Source organism: Triturus cristatus, chromosome 6, assembly GCF_964204655.1.
Source record: "Triturus cristatus chromosome 6, aTriCri1.1, whole genome shotgun sequence".
Lineage (NCBI taxonomy): Eukaryota > Metazoa > Chordata > Amphibia > Caudata > Salamandridae > Triturus > Triturus cristatus.
Genome location: NC_140589.1, coordinates 107,836,941 through 107,858,668, shown reverse-complemented (window position 1 = coordinate 107,858,668; position 21,728 = coordinate 107,836,941). Strand labels below are relative to the sequence as shown.

Sequence of the window (21,728 nt, the reverse complement as noted above, 5' to 3'; positions counted from 1 at the left end):
ATTTTTTCTAGTCACACATGCAAAGGTTGCACAGGTGTTCTTTTCAGGTTTGTTTTGTCCTGAGGAAGCCCCATTGAATGTTTTAGTTATACTTCTACAAGTGTTGAAACGTTGGCACAATATAAGAACTAGTTTGCAATGCCTACACCTCGTTGGGAAGAAGTGTATGACAGTGACCCGACATTCTTACAGTGTAATCAAATGAATTACAGCCAAGCTGTAAAATGGTGTAAGATTGGAATATATATTTGTTGAGGCACTTCCACACACTGCACAAGCACTTTATCACTTTACACAAAACACCCTGTAAATGTTTTGTTTATTAAATGTTTCATTCAAGCTATGAACCTTTGTGAAATTAGACATTTACGTTTATCTGGAAGCTATCTTATGTTTGTGTAATTCACAAAAAGGAACAGTTTTTGTAGGAGACAACTGTGTGGCCTCTCAGTAAATATGCAAAATACTTTTTGTAGGAGAGTAGGGTCTGCTTTCTATGTTCACCCCCACTTTTTGCTTTTGCTTTACTGGTTTTCGACTTAGATGTGGCTGTGGGCCTGCTTATCAGACCCACAGCCCTGCTGTTCTCTCTCTAAATTAATACTATGTACTTTAGGTGCATAACCCATTTGGATAGGATCACCTTATTGGCCCCTGTACAGTGTACCCTAGGCCTACCAGGGGCTGCAGCATGTATTATGCCACCCCTGGCCTGGCCTTCCATTTTGACACAACTGGCTGGTCACTCAGCTGGGGCAAGGTCGTGTAATCACCCCTTGCTTAGGTGTAGTATTCCTATACCTAACTTACATATAGACACATGTGTACCTATCAGTCACTCCTATGGCAGGCCTTAACAATCCTGGAGGCAGAGTGCTTGGTAACATGTGAGATGGTGCTCTAGCATGAGCTGAGCCTGTCTGCAGCTTTCGGAACCTTGTCCTTATAGCTGTTCTATGATATAGCCTACCATATACTCTTAAAGTGCCTTATAATCTTAGACGGTTATGGTAACTATGGTTTGGCTTTATCGAAACATGTCGTGTAAGGTGTTTAACACTCTGGAATAATACCCCCATGCCATTTCTGGACATGAGAATATTATTCCCCCCTTCTAGAGGGAAAGACATGTTAAAATCATACTTCAACTGTTAGCCTCTGACCAAAGCCTCAGCATCACAAAATGGATGCTGCTGCCACGACACAAGTCTGACCTCCTGCAGCTGGGAGTGATCCCAGCCAGGGAGGCCTGGACAATAGGTTTCCTGCTTGGGGAGGTGCTAGCACCTCCCCAGACAGCCTTTAGTGTATTGGGGCAGGGTGGGCTGAAAGGAATGAGACATGCCTGGGGCACACAAGGTGTTCCTTGCATAGTCCAGTTCAAACCGGCGCTGGGGCACTCCAGCCCCAGCTCTGGCGCGAAACTGGACAAAGGGAAGTGGGTGTAACCACCCCCTCCCAGGTCCCACCCATAAGGCGTGACCTAGCAGGTATCCCAGCCCCCCAGATTAGTATAAGAGTGGGAGTTGGGCCTCAAGACTTTAGATTATCCTGAACCTGCAAAACTGAACAGAAACTCTGGACCTTCGACATTCGACGAAAGAAGAAGACTGAAGAATCTCCCTTGTAGCCAAGGAGTGGCTACCCTGTGCAAACAGGCACCATCAAGAGACTACCCTTTGCTTTGCCCACGTTCTACGAGGAACCGACTGCAGAGCCCGACCAGAGCCTTGACTTCCAGACTTCTCCGACCCTGATCCACATCCACAGCAAAGCTGAGATCCGTGGAGGCGACGAGCGACGTGGGACCGGCTACCTGGGAAAAGTGGCTAGTAACTTAAAGCGCAGCTTCTGAGGCACCCTCGAAGTTGTGCACCGGGGATTGAGAAGCCCCAACCCCAAGCACCATCTGCACCGAAGATCAGCCCCCCACACTCCACGAGTCCTGCGTGGGGCCCTTCTGCATTTTCCTGCTTGCCGCGTCTGTCCGGTTGCTTGCCCGCTGGCTGGTGGCCTTTGTGACGACGCACCCTGAAATCTTCTGCGCTGGTTTGGCTCCTCCAGACTGGCTCCCGCTTCTCTGCAAAGAAGAAGCACCCCAGACCTTCCTGGTCTGCACCAGAAGCAAGTCCTCCGTTCTTCGTGGGTTCAGCTTGCCAAGGCTTGGTGAGTCCTAGTCCAACTTCGACGCCGCCGACAGCAAGAGCCTTCGTGGGACAGCTCGCCTCCTGGTCCTGGTCGCCCTCGACGCTTCCTGGTCCTCCTGGCTGCAGCGACAAGCTTCACCTTCACCTGCAACTCTTCACGACATCGCCTGGTTCCTTCCTGGTTCCACGTGGTCACTGGCTAGTGACCTTGACTCTGTCCCTTCTGCTTGCAGGTTTCTTCTCTTCTTGATCCCAGCCTTGGGATCCACCGGACACTCTTCACTGACTGCCTGTCAGCATCTTTCTTCAGGCATCCATAGGAGTCGACGACGAAAACGACGCATCTTCACCCCTATGCACCCGCAGCCTGTCGGCTAGGTAACTTGGGTACTCCGGTGCTCATCAGGATAGTGACTATCCTAGTGTCTAGTTTTCAAGTCTCAACTTCCTAGCTACTCCGGAAGTGTCCTAAATCTACCGTTTTCTAAACTGTACTATTGCTATTGACTTTTACGCATTACGCGTGAGTGTTTCCACTCTGCACACGAATCCCGTGGGCCTCTCACTTCCTAACTAACGCTAGTGTAGTGTAGCCCCAGCGATTCCCTAGGCCTAGGCCTATTCTATTTCCGTGACAGTGGTTCTTATACCACTTACTTAGTATATGGTTTGCGTGGCCCCTAGGGCCTAACTGTATTACTTACCTGTGTGACTTACTGTATGCATTAATAAGACTGTGTTGTACTTACCTCTAATCTCATAAAGAGTGCGGAGGGTTTGCTTAGAATAAATACACTTTATTTTATATATATATCTGTTGTGGTGTCCTTTCATTTGGTATTCAAGGGATTACATATGGTATCACAGCTGGCTTCACATGCCATTCAGAGTTTAGCCTAAGACTGCTCTTGTCCATGCTACCACTAGGATAGCTGGTCTATAAGGTTGACTTTACAACCAATCACCATAAGGGTATTTGGACTGATATAAGGTGTACACTAGAACTAGTGACATCATACATCAGGCCAACTTCTCACACTTTTAACGAATTCCAATAGAACCACATGCATCTACACCGATTATCAATCTAGGTTCTAAGGAACACAGTACCAGAGGCCTTTCAGATTTCTGTATAGATCCAGGTTTACTGCTTTCATTAGTACACTTAAATTTGCTAAAGTTACAACTGAGATGGGGATGCATTTGTTTATAAGAAATATTGCAACATCATGGCTGATGGCAAGTTTACGTATACTCATTTAGAATCTTTTTTAGTTATCAACCTACATTCCCTCACTCTTCTGCCTTCAAAATTCTAGGAACTATTAAGAAAATTAAAAGTGAGAGTGTTGGAGTGCAGCGCGAAAATTGTGCACTTTAACACTTGGTATTCTTGCTTTTGATGGTCTTTTTTGACTATGTGCTGAAGCCATTGGCTTCTTTAATTAACAAGCGTATGTGTGCAATGCAACAAAGTTGGTTTAAGTTCAAACGAGATGAGGTAATAGATAGCTATTCGATTAGAGATTCTTTCAGAAGAAAATTGGGTTTGATATCTTTGTAAGTTGAACAATTGCTTTGGGATGCTGCATTTTCGGTAAGTATTATTTCTTCTACTGATATCCAACCATTCAATGCAGCAATCTGATTCCAAGCTTTGTGCTGTAGATATAGTATTGCAGTGAATCATATTCTGTACATGTACTTACTCGTGACTTTTCATTATGTATTGATAATTCTTCTGACCAATATCTTTTTTGTGTTTAGGCTGCAAAAACAATTGCTGAGAAACGCAAATCTGCAGAACCATCTAAATCTGTTGCGTCACTAGCAAATATGTATGAGTTTTGTGATGGGGGGAGCCATTGGTGCAAAGACTGCAATGCTATTTGTGCCACCTTGTATGACTTCTTCACACACATGCACAATAGGAGACATAGACAGGTATGTATAGCTTTCATGTTATTTAAAATGTCTTCAAATGGTGCAAGTTAGTTTATGCTTTTGTCCCCTGGACACAGCATTTGAACATGAATGCTTGTGCTGATCTCCTTTACAGGTCTCTGTAGTCCTGTGAAGACCACCAGCTTCATCAGCCTCTACAAAATGGGACATATAAAGCACCAATTACTAAATAGTTTGTTTGTATCCCCTTTGTGTTAGGATTTTTTCTCCTATCCTAATATTTTGTATGGGCACGCTGAGTCTATGTATGTTTGATCATATGGAAAGAGGTTAATGGAAAATACATGTTGCCTAGATAGGATTTCCTGTTGCTAAATACTCTAGAAATTATTCCAATGTGTAACTGGTAGCTAATATGCACTTTGAAGTAAATGTTTAATACTTTTAAGTGTAACCAGTTATGAGATGTCTTGCGTATTTGACAGCCTCTTCTATGCTAACGTTATAGACAGCATCATTTTTCGTTACAGCACTGTTGTGTGCAACTCACCAATTGGTAGTTTGAGAACTTAAGCCAGCATGTGGTGGGACATTGCCCAGCTGGTTAAGTTGTAATTGCAAGACTCTTAAGAGCAGTCATGGCACTTGAGAACTTGTGCGCAGGTTAGAGGACATGCTCTTCACGTTGTCAAGCTTTGCACCTACCTTATTTCCCTCCTTATTACTCAAATGTTTCGGATAGGAATTGTTTTATGCCTATGCACTAGATCTCGGTGGATTTGATTTTTAGCCAAATTTACAAATGTTGTGTTAAAGTGAATGTTTATGAGCAAACAAACAATTTTTGTTCATGTTGAACTGGTTTGATCAGAAAGTGTCTTGAGATGTTTTTTCCTCAGTGGTCTGCTGTTGGTTTGTTAGATGTGCCCTTTATCCAGTATTGGGGTATCTTTCATAGATTCACATGCCTGAATCATTCCCAGTCGCCGAGGCGGGAGTCCCCGGTAAATAAAAAAGTAGTGCCAAAATGCTAGTAGTAGTAGTAGTAGTAGACCCAAAGAAAAGGCCAAAAGCCTATATCTTAGCAGCCTATCTACCTCATTATGCAAAAAGAACCAAGAATTTGGTAACAACCAATCAAACACCAGCACCCTTCTAGAACCCTCTCAGCAGAGCCAGTTCTCCTCGGATTTTCACCGCATGTCGTGTGGAAGGGAGTCTCCCTTAGTGCCTCTCAGTTTTCTTTCAACTTGCTTCAGCATGTCAGAAAAGAAGGCCTTGTTTAAGTTCTGCAGGACCTGCACCAAGAAGAGAGTCCATGTTGATGATCAACATGTGGACTGCATCTATTGCCTCTACCCTAAACATGAGGCAAAAGATTGCAAGATTTGCCGCACCTTCCCTACAAAAACTCTTAGAGATAGGGAGGCGAGAGTGCTTTTGTGGCTTAAATCCTCTTCGGCTGAGGAGGATGACAAAGCCTCTACTTCTGGCAAGAGAGCTAGATCGCAGGACAGCTCTTCCAGTGAAGAGAAGAAGCGTCAGAAATCGCATCATTCTACTTCTGATGCGCACTCTCCTCAGGATTCTACAGTCAAGACTAGCGCACAATCTGTGAGTAAAAGCCTTTCAAAATCTTTGGCTTACTCTCAATCTTCAGTTTCTGTCACCTCGTCTGCTTCTTCATTGACGCAAACCTTCACGACGACGGCACTTACCTCTCCTATTATGTCTACGAGGATTACTATCCTCACAAAGAAGCCCACCGTCGAGGTGTCGTCGACGAAGTCCTCGTCGACTAAGTCAGCAGTACCGCCGTCGACGATTCCGCCATTGAAAAGCCTGTCGACGTCGAGCTCGTCGACGAAGAGTTCGCCGACGAAGATCCCATTGTCGACGAAGATCCCATTGTCGACGAAGATCCCATTGTCGACGAAGATCCCGTCGACGAAGAGCTCGTCGACGTCAAGCCCGTCGACGAAGAGCTCATCGACGAAGACCCCGTCGACGCCGGCTCCGTCGACGACGATGACACCGTCGACGATCCCGTCTACCACAGCCCCGTCGACGACTACCTCGTCGACTATGGCCTCTACTCCAGTTTCCACCAGGACTTTTCAACTAAAGTCTTTTCAAAGGCAGGACATATCACTGCTTACTCCCTCGCATCTCCTGGAAACGTATGTGCAGTGTGACGATGATGATTATGTGGACGACGAGGATAAAGGGCCCTTTGGGATTGCTCGCCATCCTTCGAAACTGCACATCAAATGTCAGGAGGACGATGATGATGAGGAAGAAGACCATTATCAAGGGCATTACTATCAGGAAGACATAGTCGTTCCGCATCATAGACCCTGCTACACACAACCTCGTAGGAACGAGATGTCACATCTGCCTCCTACTTTAAAACAAGACATACAAGCCATGCTTGCAGATTATAATCAGCGTTTTCCACCGCAGCCAAACGTTCCACAGGTTCCACAGACTGCGCCGCAGCCGGACCCATTGCCTCTGCCTGAGGATCCAGCCCCAATGCCTCAACTGCCTGATCCTCCACAGGACCCGCATCAAGATACAACCTCGGAGGAGGAATACGAAGAGGGCGAGCTGCCAGACCCAGCAGACCCTTGGGATTCATATATAATCCCTATGCCTTCGCCACCTACCCCTCTACTATCTGATTCGCCCCCAGAAGATAGAGGGGGGTTCCATAACCTTATGCAGCGAGCTGCGACCAGGTTCAACTTGCCGGTCACCATTGAGCAGTCTGACTGTTTTCTGCATGACTTTGAAGAAGAGTCAAGAAAGGTTACGAGAGCTATCCCTATCATTGACTATATTTGGAAAGAAGGGGTTAAAATCATGAAAAACCCGGCATCAGTGCCAGCGGTGCTTCCACGGATTGACAAAAAATACCGTGCTCCAGCCGACAGTCTCTCTTGTCTCATTGGCCAACCGCGTCCAGACTTGGTTATATCTCAGGCAGCCCAACAAAAGTCTAAGAATCCGGCAGCACCGGTCACTACACCACCGGATAGGGAAGGACGCCGACTGGATCTAATTGGGAAAACATTTTTAACAATGGCAGCTGCTTCCATCAGTGCAGCCAACTCCCTAGCGATAATAGGGCGTTATGACCGCCAGATGTGGTCAGAAATGGCAAGCTTTATCGACCTCATCCCAGAGGATAACCGGCAAGATGCTCGAAAGATTTTGTTGGAGGGTGAGCGTGCAGCCTCAGAGACTATCGACTGCGCACTGGATATTGTGAATACTAACTTTCGCCAGTTGGCTGGGGCTGCGGTTCTTAGGCGCCAGGGTTGGCTGAAAGCTACTGTAGGAAGGTGGATATCTGACTATGGTTACCCCCAACTTTTTGCCTAGTGTCTAGCTGGTTTTTCGACTTAGTTGGCCTGAGATCCTGCCATTCAGGGTCTCAGGCTGTCTGCTCTCTCTGTAAAATGGACTCCATGTACCCTAGGTACATACCCAATTGGTAAGGATCACCTTATTGGACCCTGTATAGTGTACCCTAGGTACCCAGGGCATAGGTGTACCCTAGGCCTCCCAGGGGCTGCAGCATGTATTATGCCACCCCTGGTCTGGCCTTCCACTCAGACACAACTGGCTGATCACTCAGCTGGGGCAAGGTCGTGTAATCACCCCTTGCTTAGATATAGTATGCCTATATCTGCCCTTATATATAGACACATGTGTACCTATCAGTCACTCCTATGGCAGGCCTTAACAATCCTGGAGGCAGAGTGCTTGGTAACATGTGAGATGGTGCTCTAGCATGAGCTGAGCCTGTCTGCAGCTTTCGGAACCATGTCCTTATAGCTGTTCTATGATATAGCCTACCATATACTCTTAAAGTGCCTTATAATCTTAAACGGTTATGGTAACTATGGTTTGGCTTTATCAAAACATGTCGTGTAAGGTGTCTAACACTTTGGAATAATACCCCCATACCATTTCTGGTGATGAGGATATTATTCCTCCCTTCTAGAGGGAGAGACATGTTAAAATCCTACTTTGCTGTTTATCTCTAACCAAAGCCTCAGCATCACAAAATGGATGCTGCTGCCACAGACACAAGTCTGACCTCCTGCTGCTGGGAGTGATCCCAGCCAGGGAGGCCTGGACAATAGGTTTCCTGCTTGGGGAGGTGCTAGCACCTCCCCAGACAGCCTTTAGTGTATTGGGGCAGGGTGGGCTGAAAGGAATGAGACATGCCTGGGGCACACAAGGTGTTCCTTGCATAGTCCAGTTCAAACCGGCGCTGGGGCACTCCAGCCCCAGCTCTGGCGCGAAACTGGACAAAGGGAAGTGGGTGTAACCACCCCCTCCCAGGTCCCACCCATAAGGCGTGACCTAGCAGGTATCCCAGCCCCCCCAGATTAGTATAAGAGTGGGAGTTGGGCCTAGAGACTCTAGATTATCCTGAACCTGCAAAACTGAACAGAAACTCTGGACCTTCGACATTCGACGAAAGAAGAAGACTGAAGAATCTCCCTTGTAGCCAAGGAGTGGCTACCCTGTGCAAACAGGCACCATCAAGAGACTACCCTTTGCTTTGCGACCGTTCTACGAGGAACCGACTGCAGAGCCCGACCAGAGCCTTGATTTCCAGACTTCTCCGACCCTCATCCACATCTGCAGCAGAGCTGAGATCCGTGGAGGCGACGAGCGACGTGGGACCGGCTACCTGGGAAAAGTGGCTAGTAACTTACAGCGCAGCTTCTGAGGTACCCTCGAAGTTGTGCACCGGGGATTGAGAAGCCCCAACCCCAAGCACCATCTGCACCGAAGACCAGCCCCCCACACTCCACTAGTCCTGCGTGGGGCCCTTCAGCATTTTCCTGCTTGCCGCGTCTGTCCGGTTGCTTGCCCGCTGGCTAGTGGCCTCTGTGACGACGCTCCCTGAAATCTTCTGCGCTGGTTTGGCTCCTCCAGACTGGCTCCCGCTTCCCTGCAAAGAAGAAGCACCCCAGACCTCCCTGGTCTGCACCAGAAGCAAGTCACTTGTTCTTCGTGGGTTCCGCTTGCCAAGGCTTGGTGAGTCCTAGTCCAACTTCGACGCCGCCGACAGCAAGAGCCTTCGTGGGACAGCTCGCCTCCTGGTCCTGGTCGTCCTCGACGCTTCCTGGTCCTCCTGGCTGCAGCGACAAGCTTCACCTTCACCTGCAACTCTCCACGACATCGCCTGGTTCCTTCCTGGTTCCACGTGGTCACTGGCTAGTGACCTTGACTCTGTCCCATCTGCTTGCAGGTTTCTTCTCTTCTTGATCCCAGCCTTGGGATCCACCGGACACTCTCCCCTGACTGCCTGTCAGCATCTTTCTTCAGGCATCCATAGGAGTCGACGACGAAAACGACGCATCTTCACCCCCATGCACCCGCAGCCTGTGGGCTAGGTAACTTGGGTACTCCGGTGCTCATCAGGATAGTGACTATCCTAGTGTCTAGTTTTCAAGTCTCAACTTCCTAGCTACTCCGGAAGTGTCCTAAATCTATCTATTTCTAAACTGTAACATTGCTATTGACTTTTACGCATTACGCGTGAGTGTTTTCACTCTGCACACGAATCCCGTGGGCCTCCCACTTCCTAACTAACGCTAGTGTAGTGTAGCCCCAGCGATTCCCTAGGCCTAGGCCTATTCTATTTCCGTGACAGTGGTTCTTATACCACTTACTTAGTATATGGTTTGCGTGGCCCCTAGGGCCTAACTGTATTACTTACCTGTGTGACTTACTGTATGCATTAATAAGACTGTGTTGTACTTACCTCTAAACTCATAAAGAGTGCCGAGGGTTTGCTTAGAATAAATACACTTTATTTTATATATATATCTGTTGTGGTGTCCTTTCATTTGGTATTCAAGGGATTATATATGGTATCACAGCTGGCTTCACATGCCATTCAGAGTTTAGCCTAAGACTGCTCTTGTCCATGCTACCCCTAGGATAGCTGGTCTATAAGGTTGACTTTACAACCAATCACCATAAGGGTATTTGGACTGATATAAGGTGTACACTATAACTAGTGACATCATACATCAGGCCAACTTCTCACAGCTACCACGTTCAGACCAGAAGTCCAGACAAAAATATTGGACATGGCCTATGATGGCGAATCATTGTTTGGAAAACACATAGATGACGCACTCCAAGCTATTAAAACGGATACTGATACTGCAAGATCGTTGGGCTACAAAAGAAGTACCTTCAGAGGAGCAAGGGGCCGTGGATTTTCATCCAGAGGAAGTTATCATACCCAACAAAATAGGTACCAGCCTCAGTATCGGCAATCATATCAGTCTTCCTACAGACAGACCAATACATCTGGTTTCTCTCGTCAAGGCGGACGAAAAAGATCGCAGAATCAGGGATGAGACACCTCACGGAAGCAATGATTTCTGCAGGGCGCCTTCCACTCCTTTTCCCCTCCCTGTGGGTGCGAAAATTTCAACTTTTGTGACCAAGTGGCAAGAAATTACGTCGGACCAGTGGGTTCTGGACCTGGTTCACAACGGTCATACCTTAGAGTTTGTCACCAAACCACCCAAGGGACCCCCTCCCCCTCGTCTTCACTTACTATTCAAAGAAGCTTTAACGATGCTCCTCGAGAACGCAATCGAGAAGGTTCCTGCGCTTCAAAAGGGGACAGGTTTCTATTCCCGCTTTTTTCTCATCAAGAAGAAATCAGGGGAGTGGCGCCCAATCTTAGACCTTCGCAATCTGAACAGATTCCTCAAGAAGCAGGGATTTCGCATGGTCACTCTGGCAGAAATTCTAGGTTGCCTCAACGAGGGAGATTTTCTAGCTTCCTTAGATATGGAAGACGCTTACTTTCACATCCCAATACATCCGAAGCATCGCAAGTATCTTCGCCTCACAGTGGCTGGCGCCCATTACCAGTTCAAGGTGCTCCCGTTTGGGTTAAAATCTGCCCCAAGGATCTTTATGAAGTGCCTAGCTCCAGTGGCAGCAGTGTTGCGCTCCCAAGGAATCCAAGTCTTTCCGTATTTAGACGACTGGTTAATAAAGGGTCCTTCGGAAAGATCAGTCAAGACTGCCGTGACAACATCTCTTAGTCTGTTCCATTCTCTGGGGCTTACGATCAACAGGAGCAAATCTCAATTACAACCAAGGCAGATCCTTCCTTTTCTGGGCGCGCTGTTAGATACCGTCCGCTGCAAGGCATTCTTATCTCACGAACGGCAGGTTCGTCTTCAAAACTTAGCATTCCGAATTTCCAAAAGAAAGTCAGTTTCTGTCCGGATGTTCGCGTCGCTCCTAGGGATGTGCTCCTCTGCAATACACCTCGTTCCTCTGGCGCGGCTCCGCATGCGACCCTTGCAGGAGGAGTTACACCTTCAGGGGCAGCAGGTGATGGGCTCCTTCGACGACATCATCAGAGTCACTTCAGGCATGAAGAGCGCTCTACGTTGGTGGTCCCATATTCCCAACTTATCAGAAGGGCTTACTTTCATTCAGAAGATTCCAGACTTTGTCCTCACTACCGATGCTTCCATGGAAGGATGGGGAGGTCATCTCCAAGATTTACAGATACAGGGGAAGTGGTCTCCAGAGTACAAAAACAAACACATCAACAGTCTGGAATTGCGAGCAATTTTCCTGTCTCTGCAAGCTTTCCTTCCAAGGATTGCAGGTTCTTCGGTTCTGATTCGAACCGACAATACCACCAGCATGTTCTACGTGAACAAACAAGGAGGAACAAGATCAGCAACTCTGTCCACGGAAGCTCAGGAGTTGTGGGAATGGGTCACACTCCACAACATAACCCTCAGAGCAGAACATGTCAGAGGTCTTTGCAATACATTAGCGGACACGCTCAGCAGATACCAATCAGATTGCCACGAATGGGAGCTAGAGCAGGCTCAGAATATTCAGAGCTTGGGGAACACCACCGCTGGATTTGTTAGCCACGAAGGAGAACAAGAAATGCCGCTTCTATGCCAGCAGATACCCTCAACAGGGCTCAAGGGGGAATGCCCTGTCCATGCGATGGACAGGGATTTGTGCTTACGCTTTTCCCCCCGATACCCCTGATACCGAGGGTCATACGCAAGATGAAGTTGGAGGGCTGTCGTCTCATCTTGATTGCACCCAGATGGCCACGCCAATACTGGTTTCAGGAGCTCCTATTGCTATCACAGGACCAGCCGATCCGTCTTCGCCCGACGCCCACAATGCTGTCAAGGAACAGAGGTCAGGTTCTCCACCCGGACCCTCAGTCCCTACATTTACACGCATGGCTCCTGACTTCTTAGAGTTTAAGGACCTGGATATCCCTCAAGACTGTAGGGATATATTAACAAAATCACGAGCTCAGAGCACGATATAAACTTACCGTCTAAAATGGAAACGGTTTTGCTGCTGGTGTGAAGCAAACGAGGTGCACCCGGTGGACGATCCTGCAGAAAAGATCCTTCCTTATTTGTTACACCTGGCAAGATCTGGACTTTCTTTCCCTTCAGTCAAGGTCCACTTAGCTGCACTTTCCAGATTCAGAAGGGGTGCTCATGGCCCTTCTCATTGTTCATCCTCTTTAATTAAACAGTTTATGAAAGGACTATTCCGAGAGTTTCCTCCGGTCAGATTTCCGCCACCGGAATGGGAACTCAACACAGTCTTAATGCAATTAATGAAGCATCCATTCGAGCCCATCCACAAGGCTGACCTAAAATTCCTTACCTGGAAGGTTGCTTTACTTCTGGCTTTAACATCAGCTCGACGAGTGAGTGAAATTCAGGCGTTTACTGTAAAGGAACCTTTTCTACACTTCACTCAAGACTACGTGCACCTCCGAACTAATCCAACGTTTATCCCTAAGGTGCCTTCACAGTTTCATCTTAATGAACCAGTGACGTTAAAAACTTTCTTTCCTAATCCATCCACCCCAGTGGAACAAGCCTTACATTCTCTCGATATCAAGAGATGTCTTAAATTCTATCTTCTGAAAACAAAGAACCTTAAAAAGTCTGATCAATTATTCGTGGCTTATGGCCAAACTACTCTGGGAAAGGCCGTTACAAAATCCACCATTGCCAGATGGATAGCATCTACAATACTTTTCTGCCATGACAAGGCTCACAGGCCTTTGTTGAGGAAACCCAAGGCCCATTCCACGAGGACAGTAGCAGCGTCTACAGCATTGTTTGCTGGTGTGACTCTAGAAAATATCTGCCGTGCTGCGACATGGAAAAATGTCCACACTTTTACAAGACATTACTGCCTCCAATCTACGCATCGTGATGATGCAGCAGTTGGGCAAGCTGTACTACGACATCTGTTTCTTTAAGATACCTTCAGGTACCCTTTTTTCATATTTTAATATGTAAGATGTTGATATCTTTAGTATAACAATGCAATGTGTTACAATAATGATTTGCTTTCATTTTTACATGCTTTTTCTCTTTATAGATTGCATGTTTCGAATTTTAAGATCTTTTCTTATACCTCTTGTTAACAAGCTGTGGATGCAATTAGGGAGTATCAGCACTAGTCTCCCGCCATCCGCAAATGACTGTATACTTGGTATACTGCTCGCTATTCTGATTCAGGCATGTGAATCTATGAAAGATACCCCAATACTGGATAAGAAAACAAGTTACTTACCTGTAACTACAGTTATCCAGTATTGGTATCTTTCATAGATTCACATGCACCCACCCTCCTCCCCGTAGAGTCAGTTCTATATAATTTGGGACGTTCACTTCCCACTTGTGCTACGAAAATCTGAGGAGAACTGGCTCTGCTGAGAGGGTTCTAGAAGGGTGCTGGTGTCTGATTGGTTGTTACCAAATTCTTGGTTCTTTTTGCATAATGAGGTAGATAGGCTGCTAAGATATAGGCTTTTGGCCTTTTCTTTGGGCCTACTACTACTACTAGCATTTTGGCACTACTTTTTTATTTACCGGGGACTCCCGCCTCGGCGACGGGGAATGATTCAGGCATGTGAATCTATGAAAGATATCAATACTGGATAACTGTAGTTACAGGTAAGTAACTTGTTTTCTTCCTTTAATTTTCCCCCTCCATCTGCTCTTGTTAAAATGCCACGGTCACACCGCAGTTGTGAATCCAAGGTAAGTGTATTTACAGGCAATGTGACACCAAAACCTCACTGCGCTTTGTCCTCTAACAGTCTTCCTTGGAATACCCCAAGCTCAACCTTCTATAACATAACATACAAAGTAAACCTTTGCTTCTTTAACAACAAGCAAAATAAAAAAGAAACTACCACTATCAACATATAAACCCCCATAATCAACACATAAACCCCCTTAAAGAAATATATGGCATAAAACAAAAAGAATAACATATCATCCTTTGCGGGAACATACAAGAGGACAAGAGTCTCCGTTCAACAAAAAATCTTCAAAGCGTTTAGGAGCAGAACATTTACATTGAATGTGATTTTGTGATTAGTACCTTTCCTGACTCTCCAGTTGTCAATGCACAAATTCAACGTCTTTGTCAGGAACACTTCTCCCTCTCTCCTTATTCCACACCCTGCCATCACTCATACACACATTTCTAGACCACTCCTCCACAACCTGGGAGGAAGCACAAAAGTTTGACTCCCCATATGTGACACAATTCGGTTTTTTGACCCTTACCCAATAACCTTTGTTGATATTGTCACCAAACACACCTCCACCATACTTCAATTGAATGTTTCCTGACATCTTCCACATCTCGCAGTAGCTTAGGATCAATAGAAGACAAACCCAATCCTCTTCGATTGAACTTGGTGCACAGCACTTGTCTCCTTAACAAACCAAATGGAGATACACCAGTGTCGTCATTCAGGATAGGCCTCAATGCTCACAACATCCAATTAACTACATCCTTCCAACTCAATTTGTTAATGAGAGCCAACTGCAACTGTATGATTAAACCACTCTACCAAACCATTTCTCTTGGGATGATCTACAACAATTTTAACATGGTTAATACCTGACTCGTCTAAAAGCGTTTTCATCGCATGAGACAATAACTGCGTACCATTATCTGTTACCAGTTCACAACGATGTCCCTCTCTCCTAAACACCTCCTGCAAAAACTGGATTCCAACTGACGTACTCACAAACGTCACTCCTGACAACTTAATCAAATAGTCAGTGAAGACTAAAGCATACTTTGCACCTTTACGAGGAACTTTATGTGGACCAAAGTTGTCAAAAGCTAGTATGCTCCAGGCAACGATTGACACCTCTGTCTGTGCAACTGGGTACTGATGAGTAACCTGTGCTTTATCACTTATAGCACAGACTCTACAATCCCTGACGTACATCACCATTGCCTTGTCCCCTCTCAGCCATCAAAACTCCTCTATTACCCTTGGTTTCATAGCTCAAATGCCCACATGTCCTTAGTTAGCTAGATCCAAAACCCTTCTCTGTAATCATAACTACCACCAATTGCTGTACAAAAGTAACAATCCTGTTCACAAGTCAATTCCTGAGCAATTTGAAAGTACAAAGTTAAATCCTATTTCTCCAACTTAACAAAAGGCCACCCTGACACAATTCGATTTCTTACTTGCATCAAAACCGTGACATTCTCCGAGGAAAGCGCCCTTAAAACATCCTATAAACCCTCCATAGCACAAACCACATCAATATCATCCTCGAACCCATCATCTCAACCCACTTCATTCAGGGTTCAACTGTCTGCTTCAATATTTACTCCATTATTGGAGCTTTCATAGATTCACATGCCTGAATCATTCCCCGTCGAGACGGGTGTCTCCGGTACATAAAAAAGCAATGCTTAGTAGTATAGCAAACTGAAAAGAGGCCTAGGCCCATTTCCCCTTTGCAACCCATAACCTGCGTTATGTAGAAAAGGACCAAACTTGTCTCTGAACCAATCAGAGCCTCTCACCCTCTAGAACACTCCTGAGAGAACCTCTTGCCCCTCATATTTTCTACCGCACGTTGTGCTAAGGAGTCTCCTTTGAGCTCTGCTCAAATTCTACAGTTTATTTCTACTTCACTCTGGATTTGAGAGTTCTTCAACTAATTTGATCATTTTTGATAACTGCCTTTTTCTACACCAACTCCTGAGAATAGCTGACAAAGAGAAGAAAGGTTTATTTAGAGCCTGTGCTACCTGTTCAAAGAAAAGGCTATATACAGACGACCCTCATAAAGATTGCATATACTGTCTTTATCTAGACCATCAGATAAAGGACTGTAAGGTATGTCGTACCTTTTCTAATAAAACACAGAGGGATCGTGAAGGGAAGGCTTTTACTATGGCTTCAAAAACTTAAAACCAGGAAAGACGTCCTGTCTAGTGACAGTGATGAGGCGTCTACAACTTCTAGGAGATTTAAAAAAAGAAGTAGATCTCCTCAGGCTCATACCTCAGGGGAAAGACCTGAGAAGGCCCTTAAAAAGACCACTATTGGGTCTTCTGGGCGCAGTCCCTCAAAATCTCCTTCACGTAAGGAAAAGGAGAGCTAGGGTCATGCTTTCAGGGGTAAAACATACAAAGAGGACAAGCTCAGAGCCCTCAAAATCACCCCCTAAACTCAAACATTCATTCAAGAAGCCGGCCTCCATACCTCCTGAGGAAAAATTTGAGAAATCTACGTTGTCGACGGGAGCGTCGACGAAGAAAATGGCATCGTCGTCAAAGAAAACTGAGGTAAAACTTACTTTTAAAGCTGTATCTCAGTCGACGGTGGCATCGTCGACGGCAGTGTCGACGCCAAGACCTTCGATGACGGCATCGACGACGACCACATCGACGGCAGCAACAACCGGATCGTCGACGGCAATGACGACAGTAACAGCAGCGACGACGGCAGCATCGACGACGATGGTTTCGTCGGCGGTTTTGACGGCGTTTATGAGCGAAAAAACCCCAGAAAAACGGGAATTTGCCAGGAAGAGAATTGCCCCAGAACTAACTTCTCCAAGTAAGGTGACACCTCTGGTACCATCCCACCTGTTAGAGGAGGAAGAGTCACAGGAGGAGGATGATGATGATGGCCCTTTTGGCTACGCCAGTAGCCCGTCGCAGTTGCATGTGAAGTGCCAAGAGGATGACTGGGAAGACGAATATGAGGGGTTTCAGGATCGTCCCCAGCAACACTATTGCAAGGAGTACCAGGAAGAGATGGTGAGCGTTCCGTCTTCATTGCTAACGGATCTGCAGTTTATGTTAGAGGATTATAAAAAGAGGCATCCTATACCTCATACTTCTCATAAGATACCGGTGGCTACATCTCAGCCACGCTCTATTCCAAGTACGTCAGTGCGACAGCAAGAGGTTTTACCAGAGTCCTTGCCTACATCACCACTACCAAGGTCTCAATAAGATCCAGTGACCTCTGATGATGAACAGGAAGAGGGAGAGATAACGGACCCTAGTAAATAGTGGGACGATTATCTCATTCCGTCGCCTTTGTCTCCTTCACGAGGACATCGGGGGGTTCCATAATTTAATGGAGAGCTACGAGATTTGCGCTCACCACGTCATCTGACAAAACGGAATGTTTCTTGTACGATTTCAAGGAGCCATATCGTAAGGCAGTTCGGTCTCTTCCAATTGTCAGTCATATATGGGAAGAGGGTCTCAAGGTCATGGAGACACCAGCAATGGTTACTCCAGTACTCGCCAGGCTGGACAAGAAATATAAAGCGCCCTCGGATGCTCCAGCTTGTCTACTAGGCCACCCCAAGCCGGACTCTGTTATAACCCTGGCGTCTCAGCAGAAATAGAGGAATCCATCAGCTCCGATTACGACACCTCCCGACAGAGGGTAAGTGCTTGGACAATGCGGTGAAGAGATTTTCTTCCATGTCTGCCCTTCTAGTTAAGACGGCGAATGCCCTGGCCATTCTGGGCGGGTATGATAGGCAAATGTGGTGATACCTCTCGTCTTACATAGACAGCATTCCAGAAGCTGATAGACAGGAGGCCAAAAAGATCCTCCAAGAAGGAGAAAGTACTTCGGCTTGAGTCATAGATTGCTCAATGGACATTGCAACCACGGCCTTCAGATCTTTGGGAGGAGCAGCAGTCTTACGCCGGCAAGGATGGCTGAGAGCAAGAGCGTTTAGGCCTGAAGTCCAGAATAAAATCTTGAACCTTCCCTTCAATGGAGCGGATCTGTTTGGAAAACACCGACGAGGCTCTGCGGAGTATCTAAAAAGATACAGACACCGCAAAATCACTGGGAACGCTGCAATATAGGAAGGTTCCTTTTCGAGGCTCTAGAGGTAGGGGCCAATCCTCCTATAGAGGAGGTTACCAACAAGGCAGATAAACTTCTTACTCCACCTCATCTCAGCCCTACCGTCAGCAGTATACACAACGACAAACAGGAGGTTACACAAAATCTACTCCTAGAGGTCGAGGAGCTCGTCAGGGGAAGGACAACACCCAACGACAATTACAACTTTCTGACTCCGGCTACACCTATTCCTCTTACGTTACATGTTCCCCTGGGTGGAAGAATTGCTTATCTTCAAAATTGGCAGCAAATAACTACGGACCAATGGGTCCTCAACATAATACAATTTAGACACACTCTAGAACTTCTGCAAACGCCCCCATGTAGACCGCCGAAACATCAAGAGGTCAAACACTTACATCAGATGCGTCTGGAGATTCGGACAATGCTCCGAAAGAGAGCAATAGAACCGGTACCGAACTCCCAGAGAGGAAGGGGGTTTTATTCCAGTTTTTTTCTAGCAAGAAAAACATTCTCCAATGGTGTCCTATTTTGGACCTCTGGTCCCTAAACACCTATCTCAAGAAACAATCTTTCAGAATGGTTTCCCTCCAAGATATTCTGCTGCTCTTAGACCCAGGAGATCATATGACCACATTGGACCTACAGGATGCGTACTTTCACATCCCCATCCATCCTTCCCACAGGCAATACCTTCGGTTCATGGTGGCCGGAGAGCATTACCAATTTACGGTACTGCCTTTCGGCCTGAAGTCAGCCCCGATAATCGAAATGCCTGGCCCCAGTGGCAGCTGTATTAAGGAAACAGAAACACCAAGTATTTCCTTACCTCGACAACTGGTTGGTCAAAGCGCCATCAGCAGCATCGGCCCGGTCGTCAACAACGGTTTGCGTGGAGCTGTTTGCCAGGTTGGGTCTGAATTTAAACAAAAATCATCTCTTCAGCCGACGCAAAACCTCACCTTCTTGGGAGTGATACTAGAGACAGAGGTAAACAAAGCGTTCCCCTCCAAAGAAAGACAGCTGGGAATAATATCTCTATACCAAAGTTTTATAACAAGAAAGTGTCTTTCAGTGCGCAAGTACAAATCATTGCTGAGAACAATATCATCTTGCATTCCCCTCGTACCTTTCTGCAGGCTAAGGATGCGTCCGTTGCAAGAGCATCTGGATCTAGAATGGCATCAGGTGGAGGGATCCATCGACGCCAACCATGATCCACGTGGCAACATGGTGGACCCAAATGCGGAACGTCTCGCAGGGTCTTTCATTCCTTACACAGCCAGCCCCACTGGTGATTACGACAGATGCGTCCTTAGAAGGCTGGAGAGCGTTCCTTCAGGACCTCCAAGTCAGCGGTCGCTGGAAGTTGCACGAACAGCAAATGCACATCAACCTCTTAAAACTCAAAGCTGTCCGCTTAGCATTGCTAGCGTGCTACCAAGGATACAGGGATCAGCTGTGTTAATAGGAACGGACAACACGACAGCAATGCACTACTTAAAGAAACAGGGAGGTACAAGATAACTCTCCCTGTCTCAAGAAGCCCAGAAGGTATGGGAATGGGCGCTGCAACACAAGATATCCATAACAGCGGAACATCTCCCAGGGGACCAGAACGTCAAGGCGGATACTCTCCGCAGGCTCAAATCCACCTGCCACGAGTGGGAGATCGACCAAGGAAGTCTAGACCGCATATTCCAAAGATGGGGAAAAGCAACAGTGGAGAACAAAAAATACCAGTTTTTTGCAAGCTGCCTTCCCCAACGGGGATCTTGGGGGAATGCGTTTTTGATGGCATGGTCAGGCAGCTTTGCCTACGCCTTTCCTCCAATTCCCCTCCTGTTCTTATGACGTTCAAAAAGGAACCGTGCAAGATAATCCTGATAGCACCATGGTGGCCCAGACAACACTGGTTCACGGAGCTTCTGCTACTGTTGGAGGAACACCCGATTCGCCTCCAGCCAATATCGTCACTCCTGACGATGTCCCGGGGAGAAGTGCTTCTGTAGTAGGGGATCTCTGTGTATAGTCATAATCTATGAATAATCCCCGCCCATGTGCGGGGACCCCGGAGCAATCAAAAATATCTCTTAAGCTGTCCCGCATTTGCAAACCTGCAAAGACACTTAAGAGACAGACAAAATAATACAGCCTAATCACCACAAGGCTGCACTGGCCAGCACTTCCTCTGAAGTGAACACAAAAGCCAAAATAAAGTTGAAATGTCATTTTTATTCACATTTGACATGTTCCTTTATTATCACACACTCCCTTCACCAAAATCCCTTTAAACAATAGAGAGGAAGGGGTGGACAGACAAGCCCTATAGGCTGTCATTATGTGTCTGCTAAAGGGATACCGTGCCTTTAAGAAACTCTCCAGAGACCCCCGGTATCCCAGGATGCACAGCCAACACAAGTTACTTTCAGTTCTTTTTTCCGGCTCCTGCTAGCAGGACCCTGGAGCTTGAGCTCTACCCTTTTGGGTGGTTTAATTGATTAAAATCGGATTTTTTGGATTAAAAGTGGTTTCATTCGACGTCTAAAGCCTTTGTCTACTACTGCCTGCAATCTGGAGCAGTTTTGGCCCACTCTCAGCATGGCTTTATTCGATAAATGCCCTGAGTGTGGGAGGAAGAAGGCTAAGACGGACCCACATGAGGTGTGTATCCTCTGCTTGTCGCCCTCACATGTCCCAGCTGCCTGTGACATCTGCAGCACCTTTTCGAAAAGGACCCTGAGGGACCGGGAGAAGACTCGCCTTCAGGGACAGGAGAAGCAGAGGACCGGTGAGACTTCAGGGCATGGAGGGTCCCATTCCCCCTCCTCCGCCCATGCTTCAGCCCCTGGAGGGACCTCCGGGCAGAAAAAGGGGCAGAAACGACACCTACCGGCTGGTAGGTCGCGTTCGACGTCGAAGGCGACGACGTCGACGGCGAGAGAGAAGGCACCGGTATGTTCGCCGTCGATCCAGGGCTCTGGGTCGCGGCAGCCTCGGCGTTCGACGTCGAGGGAGGGGCCGGCGAGACCCGGGACCGGGTCGCCGTCGCAGGTGTCACGGTCGACGTCGACAACACATCGACGTCGTACCGAGCCCCATGGACTGCACTCGCCGCCGTCTACCCACGGCTCGACGCTGACGGAGTCGACGCCGAGATCCCGGCGCCCGCCGTCGAGGCGGAGGCGGTCGACGCCGAGACGCAGGTCGACGTCGAGACACCAACGATCGACGTCAAGACACCAACGATCGACGTCGAGTTACCGACGATCGACGTCGAGACATCAACGATCGACGTCGAGATACCAACGATCGACGTCAAGATCGCAGCAGTCGACGCCGAGGCACCGGCGGTCGACGTCGAGACGCCAGAAGTCGGCGTCGAGGAGACAGTCGACGTCGAGGCAGACACCCCGGCGACGGCGATCAAG

The 21,728-nt window shown here is 47.2% G+C and overlaps 1 protein-coding gene across 3 annotated transcripts in view; it reads left to right on the top strand.

The window, feature by feature from the left end:
* Nucleotides 1–21,728, top strand: part of LOC146816467 (uncharacterized) — a 589,990-nt gene that overhangs the window by 491,577 nt on the left and 76,685 nt on the right. For all 3 annotated transcript variants that reach the window (XM_085610299.1, XM_085610297.1, XM_085610298.1), the window contains one exon: nt 3,915–4,091. In XM_085610299.1, coding sequence (XP_085466425.1) covers nt 3,915–4,091 — 177 coding nt within the window. The remainder of the gene's footprint in view (nt 1–3,914; nt 4,092–21,728) is intronic.